General features: G+C 40.2%; 1 protein-coding gene across 23 annotated transcripts in view; it reads left to right on the forward strand.

Annotated features, from left to right (window-relative positions):
- Positions 1-14,618, forward strand: part of DST (dystonin) — a 520,502-nt gene that overhangs the window by 389,590 nt on the left and 116,294 nt on the right. For all 23 annotated transcript variants that reach the window (XM_038771967.1, XM_038770518.1, XM_038770592.1 and 20 more), the window contains 6 exons: positions 556-618; positions 1,269-1,504; positions 2,347-2,476; positions 4,779-4,978; positions 7,240-7,735; positions 11,560-13,031. In XM_038771967.1, coding sequence (XP_038627895.1) covers positions 556-618; positions 1,269-1,504; positions 2,347-2,476; positions 4,779-4,978; positions 7,240-7,735; positions 11,560-13,031 — 2,597 coding nt within the window. The remainder of the gene's footprint in view (positions 1-555; positions 619-1,268; positions 1,505-2,346; positions 2,477-4,778; positions 4,979-7,239; positions 7,736-11,559; positions 13,032-14,618) is intronic.

Raw genomic sequence — 14,618 nt, forward strand, 5'->3', positions numbered from 1 at the left:
AGGGATTATTTGAAAATATGGTTTCAAGTTGGAGGCAGTTATCATGTACATGACTTAATTCTGTTTATTCTATCGCAGTGATTCTGCCTAAATTAATTCACAGTGGTAGTATTGTATTGTTTGTCCCATTAGTTGGGTAATTTTATGTTATTGGAAATGACCAGGAAAGCTTCTTTACCAATAACCACTGCCAGTATATAATATAATAGAAATCAGTTCGACAGTAGGTGCTCTCCAGGAAGGATCACCCATGTTCGTGTAACAAATAGAGGCTGGTTATCATATCCAGTGCTTGATTTTGAGAGATATGATCATTATTGGGTTAATGTTCCAAGTACCACCTGATTACAGTTTAAAAAAGAAAATAGAGATACAAAAGACATGATAAAGTCACTTCATTTTTGTCTTCAGATATCTTATTTAATCCGATGGTCCCCGATAATCAAAAACCCTTGTTAAAAACTGGAATGTCCTTATTTTGGAATGAATTGTTAAGCTTATATCTTTGCATAATGAAATTTGGAAGTTATATTCTATGAGCACTTTTTTTTTTAGGTGGAGCAGTATTAAATGGTGAAGGTACAGCTTCAAATTCTCAGGAGTTTTTAACAAACAAAGGTGAGCAACAACAGCAGAGAGGCAGCAATGTTTATTTGCAAGGCAGAATTCATTAATACTTCTTCCCAACTATTGTAGGAGCTGATATCTTTAGTCAGTATTTCAGAGAAGTTCAGAAAACTCAGTACTATGACAGTTTATTTTTTATCTATAATACTTTCAAGGCCTTGGGTTACTTAAAATTCACAAAGATCTAGTTGATATACCAAGAGATGTGAGAAAAGGACTAACTTGTTAAATTTGTTAAATTTTTTGTTGGGAGAATTACTATGGTAGTAGCTAACAATTAGCCATTTGTCTTAATTAAATGTTAAGCAGTTGCAAGATGTAGCAATACTGAGAATAATTATATTTATTCTGATGGTATTGACACCTGTATACTTGTTTTGTTATGTCATCTGGCTCCCCCTTCTAGACTGTGAGCCCATAGTTGGGTAGGGACCGTTTCTATATGTTGCCGATTTGTACTTCCCAAGCATGTAGTAGAGTGTTCTGCGCACAGTAAGCGCTCAATAAATACGATTGAATGAATGAATGAATGAATGAGAAAGTTAACTTAAGGTTTAACTTCCAGTGCTCTGGTAAATTGGAATGTGCTTAAGAGTTTTGAAAACATATTTAATATAGTTATTTTCCTCCTCTTTTCCCAGATATGACATCTGTTAAAAAGGATATGACAGACATAAGCCACAGTTATGAAGATCTTGGAATCTTACTGAAGGATAACATTTCTGAACTGGAGATGAAACTCTCAAAATTGCAAAAGGTCCAGGAAGAATCCGATTCAATGATTCAGTGGTTACAACAAATGGACAAAACTACAACAAGCTGGGATGCACCACCTACAGATAATGACGCTGTGAGGGCTCAAGTAGAGCAGAATAAGGTGATAGAGCTTTTGCCCATGATAGTTAATGGAATGAAAGAGAATTAATTAGCTTTTAGAGTGGAGCCCTGGTATTCAGGGGTCCTGTTTCTGTAACCTTCAGCAGTGACTTAATCTCATCAACTCCAAGGCCTCATCTGTGAATATGGATAATAATGGCCTCTTCTTGTGCAGGGTTGATTTGAAGATGAATGAGTTGATGTGTTTGTGAGATGCTTTGTGGTACTCTTCAGCTTGAGGACATTAATCATAGTCAGCCAGAAGAAAACTGATCGGATTTGGAGTGAAAATACCAAATACCAAGAGCTGTACCCAGTGTGAAAAGACTTGCTTGGGGGTCTGCTCTCCTTGCTTGATGTCTCCTGATATTGTTTAATGTCAGAAAGTGGTAATGGAGAATTTATATTGCATCACCACTCTGTTTGAAGTTGGCCTAAAGGAAAACAGTTCTAGTATGGTTTTAGTTTATTGTAGCTTTCTGGTTGCTTTATACTAATTCAGATGCATTGGTAAAGACCTTCCTTTAATTGCAGGAGGTTACTGGCAATACAAAGTGCTCTTCTTCATCAGAACCCAGATCATTGTATCTCGAGGGCTCCCCATTTTCATATAAAGAAATTCTAAATCTCTAGAATAATAACAGAAATCCAGCATCTGAACACAGATCTACCATGTTGAAGAATTAAGCACTTCCACTAGATTATTTGTTTGAACCAACAGCAACCCTTTGGAATAGATTATGTTTAGTTAGGTTGAACTGTAGTAGTAGAAAATCATGGTTTTGTGCAGATAATTTGAGTTAAACATTGATTGCTTTCATTGAATGTTTTCCTGCCTTGTAGACATTTGAAGCAGAACTAAAGCAAAATGTGAATAAAGTGCAAGAGCTGAAAGACAAATTGTCAGAACTGCTGGAGCAGAACCCAGACTCTCCTGAGGCATCCAAATGGAAACAGATGTTGGAGGAGATAGGTACTGTGTGGTCTTGCACTAACGTGAATATAAAGATTTTTGCAGTTTTTGCAGGTAGTGGTGCATTTTACCAGAAAGATGGTTATTGAACAGTGTTAGTAAATCTTTTATTTTATTTTCATAGTCATAAATCTTCTTAGATCTTGTTTGCATGCCTTTCAAATGCAGTTTGAACCAGAAATTGTTAGGCCATTCCATCTATGATGCAAGGACTAATTTCTTATTTTCTGAAAATGAGAGGAAGAACTTGAAATATATCAAGATTCAATGGGGTACATTTTGTAAAGTTTTACTGCTCATTGATCTAATTCATTGTATTGAATAGATTCACACTATTAAATATATTTAATTAAATATTAAATATATTTCATGTTGAAATACTGGAAGAGTCTCTTTTTAAAAGGATAAGCATTTCTATACTAACACTTATAATTATTTTAGGGATGAGAATAAAAGAGAATTTAAAGAATCCCGGGGGATTACTAGTTTACTAGCTCTGAAGAAGTGAAATGATTCCAGGAGATATAAAATGGAAAATTAGAGAATAATAGAAATTAGAGAGAGAGGCTCAGGAATGAGATTTCTATTTTAATTGTGCCTAGCAGAATTTTCTCTGAGCACTTTCAAGTTCCTAGTTTGTCAGTTATAGATTCGTTTTGCTTAATATTTAACCTAATCCATGTTCTCCTCCAAATTATTTTCTGTCACTGTGATTAAAATTCAGTAATAACAAATCTAAAACCTTTTTAATCCCTGTAAATGTGAGTTACAGGAGATTAAGGAATGTATTTGAAGACATTTCATAGTTATTATTGTAGTGTTAGGCACAGTGCTAATCACATGCAAAAAAGCACCCTTCCCATTAGCAAGCAAATGTTGTGGCTGGGAGTAAATAGATCTCTTTGTCTGTGACTAGCTGTACCTTAATATAGGAACTAATTGCTTAATCTCTATCACCACATTTTTCCTCTAGCTCTTCCTCTTGAGAGGAATTTTACAGATAAAGAACCTCCAAATTGGCATTCAGTGATCTAATCTTCCACACACTCTCTAGTTTCCTGTGGACAACAATCAATTAGATGGGATGTTCAGAGCCCAAAGTCATTTAGTTGTTTGTCTTGTTTGGACCAAATTAAAGAGATGGAACAGATTCTATTAATCAGGATCCATCAGCCCTAAATGGACTCATTTCAAATTTGCATTGCACATGATCAGAACTGGGCTTAATTGGGTAAATGATTAAAATAAAATAATTGATGTGGACAATAAATGACTCAACTACTCAACTGAACACCTTATATCAGAAAAGAAAAGGAAACACTTGAATTGCTCATACTGGCAAATTATGCTTTTCCCTTGACACAACTTCCTCTAGATCCACTGGGCTAAATAGGGTACAATAAATCAATCAAGAGTATTTACTGGGTGCCTGTTTGTTACAGAACACTATAGTAAGTGATTGAGAGAGCACAATAAAGTTCAAAGATACAATCCCTGCCCTCAAGAACCTCTCAGTATAGCATAGGAGAGGGACAAATAGAGTCAATCAATGATATTTACTGAGCAGTTACTACTTTGTGCAGAGCACTGTATTAAGTACTTAGGAGAGTTCAGTACAGTCGTTTGACATGCACCCGCCCCTTGAGGAATTTATACTCTAGTGGGGAAGACTAAAAAGGATTTAGATGGATGTGTGGTTGAATAAATGCTTAGATCATAGAAATATAAGTTGATGTACAGAAGTACTACAGTAGTTTGAGTGCATAAATGCACAGATGGCACAAAACTGCTTAGGTGGTTGTTAGCAAACTATGACCTGGAGTGAAAAAAAATTAACTGGGGAAAGCTTCATAGGAAGGTAGGTTTCAGAAGGGCTTTAATGATGCAGGAAACTCTTGTCTGAAAGACTAGAAAGAGGGAGTTACAGGAATGAAGGAGGGCATGAACAAGAAGTCAGATGCAAAAGAGATGGGAAAGAGGCACAGTGATCAGGTTAGCTTGAGAGGAATGAAGGATGTAAGCTGTAGAGTAGAGGGAGAAAAGAGCAGAAAAGTCGGAGGGCTGGGGAAGTGCCTTGAAGCCAGTGGCTAGAAGTTTCTGTTAGGTGTGGAGAGGAGTTTTGTTCTAAACAAATAAGCTTTCACAATTAATTTTCTCATGACTTCAGTCATTTCAGTGGAGTCTTTTGAACCAATTTTAAAAGTAAATGTAAGGATTGGGGGAGGTCAGTGGAACGCATATTTAGTAGAGTATTAAATGCTTAAGTGAAATGCCAAATTCATCATTTTTCATTTTGTACTAGATTCCAAGTGGAAGGAACTCAATCACCTAACTGCTGATAGACAACAAAAACTGGAAGAATCCTCAAATAACCTGAATCAGTTCCAAACTGTAGAAGCTCAATTAAAGCAATGGCTTGTGGAAAAAGAGCTAATGGCTAGTGTTCTTGGACCCTTGTCCATTGATCCAAATATGCTAAATACCCAGAAACAGCAGGTCCAGGTGAGTGTTGCATATCAATTTAAAATTCCTAAAAAGTAAAGTGTTTCTGTTTTGATTGTAATACCACAAGTCTGTAAATGATGTAATTACTATGGGGTATGCTAGAATAGCCATAAGAGGTGAGAAGATACCCCAAAGGCATATGCCTGAGCAGATATAAGGCCAAGTAATATTGGTGTTTAGGTCATACTTTGCTCTTACTCTGTTAGAAGGCTCTTTGAAGCTTTATTAATGTGAGCATGCAAGTAGCTAATAACTTTTTTATGAGAAACTTGTATTTACAGTTCTTACTGCTTAGACATTTGTCCTTTGAGGTTTTAGTCTTTTGATCATGATAGAAGATAATAAAAAATTTAAAAACCAGGATGGTACAAAGAGGTAACTGAATGAGAAGGGAAGGAAGAACCACAGAGGCAGAAGAGGTGACTGAAATTCAGCTGGTTTAGTTAGAGATTGAAAGGCAAATTAATTTACCAGAATTATTCTCTAAAATTTAAATCATACAAAATAGCAGAAATTAAATTTTATTCATAAATACATCTCTTGGAGCCAGTTAATTGCATTTTGGAATTTCACTTTGTGGGAATACAAATGAAAAAAATGAACTTCTGGAGTTCCATTTTATGGAAATTAAAATGAGGCTGGTAAAACTCCAATTTTTAAATCTAAGCAGTCCATATATGACTATTAGATTACACTGAGTAGTTCTTATAGTTAAGCTCAACATGACTGAGAGAGGAATTGTTTACAGAATTCTGTAAAACAAAACACTCAAATTTATCTCTGTAAGCATGATGACTTAATGACAAAAAGCTTTAATGCTAACAATAAAGGATATACATATCAATAAACCTTATTCTACAAATGTAGAGCACTTAATCTAAATGCAGCAGGTGTTAAAATGATATATCCCTACACATGCCCAAATGCTGTCTGTGCACATGTAATCAATAACCAGTCAATGGTATTTATTTAGCACTTACTGGCTGTGCTGAGTACTGTACTAATCACTTGGGAGATTATGTTACAATAGAATGGGCAGATACAAGGATCTTATAATCTTGAGGTTCAGACAGACATTAAAATAAGCACAGATAGGGGAAATAGGAGAGGATAGGATAGATGTGTAAGTGCAGAGAAGCTGGGAGTAAGGTGAATATAGCAAGTTCTTAAGTGGTACAGATGCACAGATGACACCGGAGGGAGGGTGGACAAGCACAGAGGTGGGGCACTGGACTCTGAAGGGTGTGTTCTGCAATACATCATTGCTTGGGCTAAAAATCAGGGACCTGAAATAGACCCTGATGCACGTTGTCCACTAGCTGAGTTGGATTGGAGGTAATCAAAAGCAACCTAGAAATGTGTCTTTGCTCATTTCCAGTGGGCTTCTGGAATGTGTAGTACCAGAAGTCCCACTGGCAACAAACACTTTGGAAAAATAAACTTGCATAACAGCCAGTCAGTGGTACTTATTGAGATCTTACTGTGGGCAGAGCATCATACTAAGCACATGGATACAGTAAAGTAAGTAGATCCAGTTGCTGCCCTTGAGGAGCCTCCAATGATGATGAAGGTATTTGTTAAGCTTACTTTGTGCCAAGCACTGTTCTAAGCACTAGGGTTGATACAAGGTAGTCAGGTTGTCCCATCTGGGGCTCACAGTATTAATCCCCATTTTACAGATGAGGTAACTGAGGCCCAGAGAAGTGCCCAAGGTCAAACAGCAGACAAGTGGTGGAGTTGGCATTAGAACCCATGACCTTCTGATTCCCAAGCCCATGCTCTATCCGCTATGCAATCAAGTAAGGGAGTAAACACACTTAGCCTCTTAACTTGAACTCTCAGAACTTGTGGAGGGAGAGCTTTGGAATCCAGCAGCTTTTCTGACCTAACTGGCTTCAGTTTTGAAAAGCAGTTTCTGAGCCTTCAGGCTCAGGGCAAGCTTTATCTATAAACTTTTCTACTTTCTCTGGGTGCCAGATGGCATTGCTGTAGGCATGACTGACATATTCTCTGCTTCCCAGGTCATAAGCAGGAAGAATGAAAGAGGGGAACGCAGGATATTTCTCTATTCTCCACCCTCAGGAATGTGCAGTTCATTCCCTCTCATTGTATATCGTTGTCACTGGGCAGTAGTTGAAGTGAACTCGCTTGCACCTAGAATTGAGAGAACAGATAATTCATAAGGAAACAAAAGCCTCGATTGGTGGGAATTTTGGATAGTACTTTCCTTAATCACCATATTTTCTCCATTACTCCAGATTCTGCTTAATGAATTCGATACACGGAAACCTCAATATGAACAGCTAAAGACAACTGGCCAGAGTATTCTGAGCAGACCAGGTGAACACCCCACTTTACATGGAACTGTGAAAGAGCAACTGGCAGCTGTAGCTGAAAAATGGGATTCACTAACGGGACAATTGAGCGGCAGATGTGTTCGAATTGACCAAGCCATTGACAAAAGCACTCAGTATCAAAATTTGCTGCGAAGCCTTTCTGATAAGTTAAGTGTCCTGGATAATAAACTTAGCAGTAGTTTGGCTGAGAGTGCTCACCCTGATGCTATGAAACAGCAGTTGGAAACAGCCAGAGAAATGGAGCAGGAAATAGAACAGGAAATGAAGAATTTAAAATTGGCCCAAGCTCTCTGTGAGGACTTGTCAGCGCTGGTTGGAGAAGAGTACTTAAAAGCAGAACTCAGTAGGCAGTTAGAAGGTGTCTTCAAAGTGTTCAAGGATATTGAACAAAAAGCAGGTTTGTATTAAATTCAAATTACTTTAAAGAAACTCATTTAAATTCGAGGTCCTTTGCTGTTCATTTTTTAATGAAAGAAGGAGCATTATGTTTTGATCTGGAAGTAGAATGGGTTGTCTGGGAGGTGCCACACCTAGCCTGTTATCATTAATTCTTAGGATCTAAGAAGAGAAGATGGATCAGTTGAAAAGTGGGACAAATCAATACTAAAATAAATGCTTACTGCTCTTGGGGCATGCCCATACCCAGGACAATCTATCGATCAGTGGTATTTATTGAGTGTTTATTCTGTGCAGAGCATTGCACTAAGCATGTAAGAAATTCAACAAAGTAATAGACTCAACAAAGTAGTATACACGATCCCTGCCCTCAAGAAGCTTACAATCTAAAGGGGGAGATGGATAGCAAAAGAAATTACAGGTAGAGGGAAGCAATGAGGTTTGAAGACATGAACCTAAATTCTTAGCTGGATAGAGAACCTAAGTGATTGGGTGGGGGGCTCAAGAACATAGGTGACACAGTAGGGAGGAAAATAGAATGGGAAGAGGACCAATTAGTCAGGGAAGACTTCCTGGATGAGATGTGATTTTAGTAGTGCTTTAGGATAGGCGGAGTAAGCAGTGGTCTGCCAGATGTAAAGGGGAAGGAAGAATATAGTCCTAGAACATTTCAGTTCTACTTCAAACTGGTTAAGTGGGAGGTTTGAAGAATCCCAAGTGAGTACATCTTTGAAATGATGTTGCTTCCAAACCATTGCTTCCAGGAAGCTGCAAAACTGTGGTGTTGTCTCAGGAATTCATTGGACCAGGAAAGCAGTTGCTTTTTCATAGGCAAAATCAATTCAAGTAGCATTTATTGAACAATTAGGGTGTACATACCACTGTATTAGGTATTTGGTAGAGTATCCACCCTAATGATGGAGACACAAATAGTTTACAGTTGTGAAAAGAGAGAATTGAAAAATGAATATGTACTCCATATAAGAGGTAGATGTAGATGAATTGCCACATACAAAATTGTTTCAAGTGGCTGAGGAGTGTCGGAGGAAATTGGGAAGATATTACCTGGGCAGAAGAAAATTGAATTGGGAAATGTTTCTTGGAGGAGATACGATTTCAGCAGAGCTTTGAAGATGAAGAGCACTGTGGTCTGGTGGATTTGAAAGGGAAGGGAAAATCTAGGATGGAGAAAGGGTATGAGCAAGGAGTTAGAGGTGGGAGAGTCAACAGTGTGATATAGTGAGAAAATCAGCACAAGAGGAATATAGAATATGACCTGGAATGTGGGGAAAGACAGCTGTATACATATTTGAAATATATTTTGCCCATATACATATAAGGAGAAGAGAAATAAGAGGAGAACAGCAGGTGAAATGTTTTGGTCAGGATTTTCTTCTTGATCAATCAATCAATCAATCAATCGTATTTATTGAGCGCTTACTATGTGCAGAGCACTGTACTAAGCGCTTGGGAAGTACAAATTGGCAACACATAGAGACAGTCCCTACCCAACAGTGGGCTCACAGTCTAAAAGGGGGAGACAGAGAACAGAACCAAACATACCAACAAAATAAAATAAATAGGATAGAAATGTACAAGTAAAATAAATAAATAAATAAATAAATAGAGTAATAAATATGTACAACCATATATACATATATACAGGTGCTGTGGGGAAGGGGAGGAGGTAAGATGGGGGGAGGGAGAGGGGGACGAGGGGGAGAGGAGGGAAGGGGCTCAGTCTGGGAAGGCCTCCTGGAGGAGGTGAGCTCTCAGCAGGGCCTTGAAGGGAGGAAGAGAGCTAACTTGGCGGAGGGGCAGAGGGAGGGCATTCCAGGCCCGGGGGATGACGTGGGCCGGGGGTCGATGGCGGGAGAGGCGAGAACGAGGTACAGTGAGGAGATTAGCGGTGGAGGAGCGGAGGTTGCGGGCTGGGCAGTAGAAGGAGAGAAGGGAGGTGAGGTAGGAGGGGGTGAGGTGATGGAGAGCCTTGAAGCCCAGGGTGAGGAGTTTCTGCCTGATGCGCAGATTGATTGGTAGCCACTGGAGATTTTTGAGGAGGGGAGTAATATGCCCAGAGCGTTTCTGGACAAAGATAATCCGGGCAGCAGCATGAAGTATGGATTGAAGTGGAGAGAGACACGAGGATGGGAGATCAGAGAGAAGGCTGGTGCAGTAGTCCAGACGGGATAGGATGAGAGCTTGAATGAGCAGGGTAGCAGTTTGGATGGAGAGGAAAGGGCGGATCTTGGCAATGTTGCGGAGCTGAGACCGGCGGGTTTTGGTGACGGCTTGGATGTGAGGGGTGAATGAGAGAGCGGAGTCGAGGGTGACACCAAGGTTGCGGGCTTGTGAGACGGGAAGGATGGTAGTGCCGTCAACAGAGATGGGAAAGTCAGGGAGAGGACAAGGTTTGGGAGGGAAGAAAAGGAGCTCAGTCTTCAACATGTTGAGCTTTAGGTGGCGGGCGGACATCCAGATGGAGATGTCCTGAAGGCAGGAGGAGATGCGAGCCTGGAGGGAGGGGGAGAGAGCAGATGAGGTTGATGCAGAGAGGAGTAAGTAACCATTGATATTTTCTGAGAAATGGAGAGACATCTGCCGAGCAACATTTATAGAAAAATGATCTGGGCATAGGTATATTTTCTTATGCAGAATTTTTTGTATATTTATCTGCACATTTAACTGTATTTTCAGCTAATTCATCATGACTCGAGGTTAGGGAACTTATGCGTCTTGATGCTTCTCTACTCTCCCAAATACTTAGTTGAGTCCCTAGCACTTAATAGAACCTGGCTTCTAATCCCGGGTCCACCACTTGTCTGCTGTGTGATCTTGGACAAGTCACTTAACTTTTCTGTGCCTCAATAACCTCATCCGTAAAGTGGGAGTAAGACTGTCAGCCCAATGTACTACATGGACTGTGTCCAACCTGATTAGCTTGTATGTATCCCAGCACTCCTTCCAATGCTTGGCACATAGTAGTCACTTAACAAATACCATAAAATATAGACACTGCTCACTGGGAAGCAATGTGAAGTTCAGACTGGAAAGGGAGATGTGAGATCAGTAAGGAGATTGATATAAATAGTTTAGATATGCAGAGCACCTAGATCAGAGTGGTGACTGCTCAGATGGATAAGAAGGGTCCAGTCTGGAAAGATTGTGGAGGTATTGTATTATTCCAAGCAATTAGAATAGAGCTCTGCACACAGTAAGTGCTCAAATACCATCGATCGATTGAAGAAAATCCTGCTGGGTTCAGCAGCAGACTCAATATGAGAGTTGAAAGAGAACCTTCACTCAGGAAAAATACCAGAATCTGTGCCTTCTGGATTGGGATGAGGATGTGTTTGACTGTGAAAGGAGAACTAAATGATAACAATTATGGTATTTGTTAAGAGCTTACCATGTGCTAAGCATTGTTCTAAGCGCTGGGGTAGATACAGGGTTATCACGTTGTTCCATAGGGGGCTCACACTTTCAATCCCCATTTTACAGATGAGATAACTGTGGCACAGAGACGTTAAGTGACTTGCCCAAGGTCACAAAGCAGGCAAGTAGCAGAGGCGGGATTAGAACCCACACCCTCTGACTCCCAAGCCTGTGGTTTTTCCACTAAACCACGCTGCTTCTCTGGAGCAGACTTGGGAGGGAAGATGAGGAGTTGTTGTAGAGAAATTTTAAAATTTTAAAAGTTTTTGATTTTTTTACTTGGCAAAGTATTGGGGTTATTTGAAAAAGGTTTCGTCCTTTTGCTTTGGTATAAAGTTACTTATTCTGTAGCCCAGTATTAACTGAGTATTTCTGAAATGTCATTTTCAGGACACCACGTTCAACAACTTCAGTCAGCCTGTGCGAGCTCTCATCAGTTTCAGCAAATGTCCCAAGATTTTCAGGTCTGGTTGGGCACAAAGAAAGAAGAGCAAAACCAATCTCCCCCTATATCAGCCAGATTGGAGAGCCTGCAGTCATTAATTAAAGACCAGAAGGAATTTCAGAAAGGTTTAACTAGCCAATGTGACTCATACAAAAAAATTGTTGCAGAAGGTGAAAACCTATTACTGAAAACTCAAGGGGCTGAGAAAGCCGATTTACAGGTTCAGATTAGTACCATCAAAACCAACTGGGATGGTCTTAATAAACAAGCAGTAGAAAGACAGGAGAAGTTAAAAGATTGTCTGGAGAAGGCCTTGAAGTACAAAGAGCATGCAGAAGATTTGCAGCCATGGATAGACAAGTGTCATAACAACCTGGCAGAAATAAAGGTCTGCATTGATCCTGCTGGAACTGAAAATTCTATTGAGAAAGTTAAAGCTCTGCAAAAGGAAATGGACCAACATTTTGGAATGGTGGAATTATTAAATAATGCAGCAAATAGTTTGCTCAATGCCAGTGAAACAGATCAGAAAGCTATTAGAGAAGAGAACAAGTCCTTGAACCAAAGAGTTGACACACTAACTGAACAGCTTCAGAGTAAGAAACAGTCCCTGGAGAACATGTCCAAGAAACTTAAGGAGTTTCAAGAAGCCTCTAAAGAAACCCAGAGGCTACTGAAGGGTGCCAAAGAGCAGCTGGAAGTGTACGATTCTCTAGGCCCACAAGCTTGCAGTAACAAACACTTAACAGTTATGCAGAGCCAGCAGAAGTCTCTTCAAACTCTGAAACAGCAGGTAGAGATGGCTAAAAGGGTGGCCCAGGAACTGGTAGTTGAGGCTTCTGACTCAGAGGGTACTGCCGACCTCCTGTTGCAAGCTGAGTCTCTAGAACGAGAGCACAAGAATGTCAGCCAGCAAGTCGACGACAAATGTTCCTTCTTAGAAGCCAAGCTTCAGGGCATTGGCCACTTCCAGAACAGCATCCGGGAAATGTTTTCTCAATTTGCGGAGTTTGATGATGAGCTGGATAGCATGGCTCCAGTGGGCAGAGAAAGAGATACTCTGCAGCGCCAAAGGGAGGACATTAAGGACTTTCTGAAGAAACTACAAGACCTCATAGTAAGCAACGAGAATGCAAATAAAACCTGCAAGATGATGTTGGCCTCCGAAGAAGCATCTCCCGATCTTGTCGGTATTAAGAGGGACTTGGAAGCTTTAAGCAAACAGTGCAACAAATTATTAGACCGAGCAAAGGTCAGAGAAGAACAGGTTGAAAGCACTGTTAGCCGGCTGGAAGAATTTTATGAAAAGTTAAAAGAATTTTCTGGATGCCTTCAGAGAGCAGAGGAGAACGAAGAGTCCCAGGGTCCGGTTGGAATGGAAACAGAGACAATAAACCAGCAGCTAAATATATTTAAGGTACGGAAAGCACTTCTGTTGAGTTATTATTATCATCATTCATGAAATTAATTTTGATAGTGTGAAAATGTGATGTTTATTGTGGTGCAGGTATGTTAATCAGGTTATTGTGTATGAACCAAGTAGTTGGTTGAGCTTGTGGTTTTTCTGGTGGCCTAAGATGCAGAAACCATCCAGGGTTTTTTCCTGGCTCTTTCATGTTGGAATGGCACCTGTTATGGCCTCTGCACCATTGGACTCTATGGCTCAAGTTTTAGCTCATGGGTCAGGTCCCAGGGGCATCAGGTTTGATATTGAGAACCCCTGAAAGGTCCACCACCTGTATCACCCAAGACAAGAGTGGGTCTAATCCTGAGGCTTCATGTTCTCTCCAGGAGTAGGGCTGCCGGATTTCAGATTTGATAAGGACACTGGCCACAGTTCAGTTTTCCTAGACCCTTCAGGAGTGGAGACTCCTGACAAAAACTCTCTGGGAAAATGGGACTTGGGACATAAGATATTTGGCAACCAGCTCCATAATTAATAATCACATGGGACTGGCACTAACTAGAGTACTGTCCCTTTGTTCCACCAGCAATTTGGGGAGGGTTCCTTCCTCTCCTGGGTTAGCATAAATTGGAGAGTGGGTTTGGAGTAGGGAGGTGGATGCTGACGACAAGGAAAGGTGGAAGTGCAACAGAACAACAGGAGAAAAACACTATTTTATTATCAAAGTACAAATCCCAGGAAACTATTGACCCTACTGCACATGCTTTCGCTACTATGAGATGGCATTGCTGTTATTGCTGATCCCATGGCTCTTTGTCACGATACCCTGGCAACCCTAACCATTGGTCTCACATCTGCGGTACTTCCTGAGCAACATCTCCTTTCTCTACCAGCAGTTCTCTAAGTAGGCAATAATCAAGAGCCAGACTTGACTACATCACAGTGTTCACTTCAAGAATAGCTGAGCAGGGCCCAGATTTAAACCTCCCTCTAGTTCATATCCCCTCTCATTTCCTTTTTATTGCAGGACCTTTTTATTATGCCTCATTTTAAAATGGCATTTTTTTTTTAGCACTTATTATGTGCCCAGCACTTGTACTAAGTGCTGGGGTAGATACAAGTTAAACAGGTTGAACACACTCCATGCCCGACTTGGCTCACAGTTTTAATCCCCATTTTATAGATGAGGTAACTAAGGCATAGAGAATTTAAGTGATTTACCCCAAGGTTACAAAGCAGACAGGTGGTGGAGCTGGGATTAGAACCCGGGTCCTCTGACTCTCAGGCCTGTGCTCTTTCCACTAGACCATACTGCTTCTCAGTCATTTCTCCCGTACTAGAGTAGATCATTTATATGCTACTATTCCTCTTTTGATCCTCTAATAATGTTCATGTATTTTTACACTGCAAATTGTGTTCTGCTCTTCTGCTTTGAGTTAGTCCTTTATTGACATCTGCTGGTGAGAGAAAAGGAGCAAACTCATCAGGGTGTAACAGTAGGTTAATGGGTTTAGTGGACCCAAGAGAGGATACTTTTGATTGTGCATTTTTGTTTTATGGAGGAATGCTGTTTACCCAGTTTCTAGTAAGACTATTTGA

Source organism: Tachyglossus aculeatus, chromosome 1 (assembly GCF_015852505.1).
Source record: "Tachyglossus aculeatus isolate mTacAcu1 chromosome 1, mTacAcu1.pri, whole genome shotgun sequence".
In the NCBI taxonomy this organism is placed as follows: domain Eukaryota; kingdom Metazoa; phylum Chordata; class Mammalia; order Monotremata; family Tachyglossidae; genus Tachyglossus; species Tachyglossus aculeatus.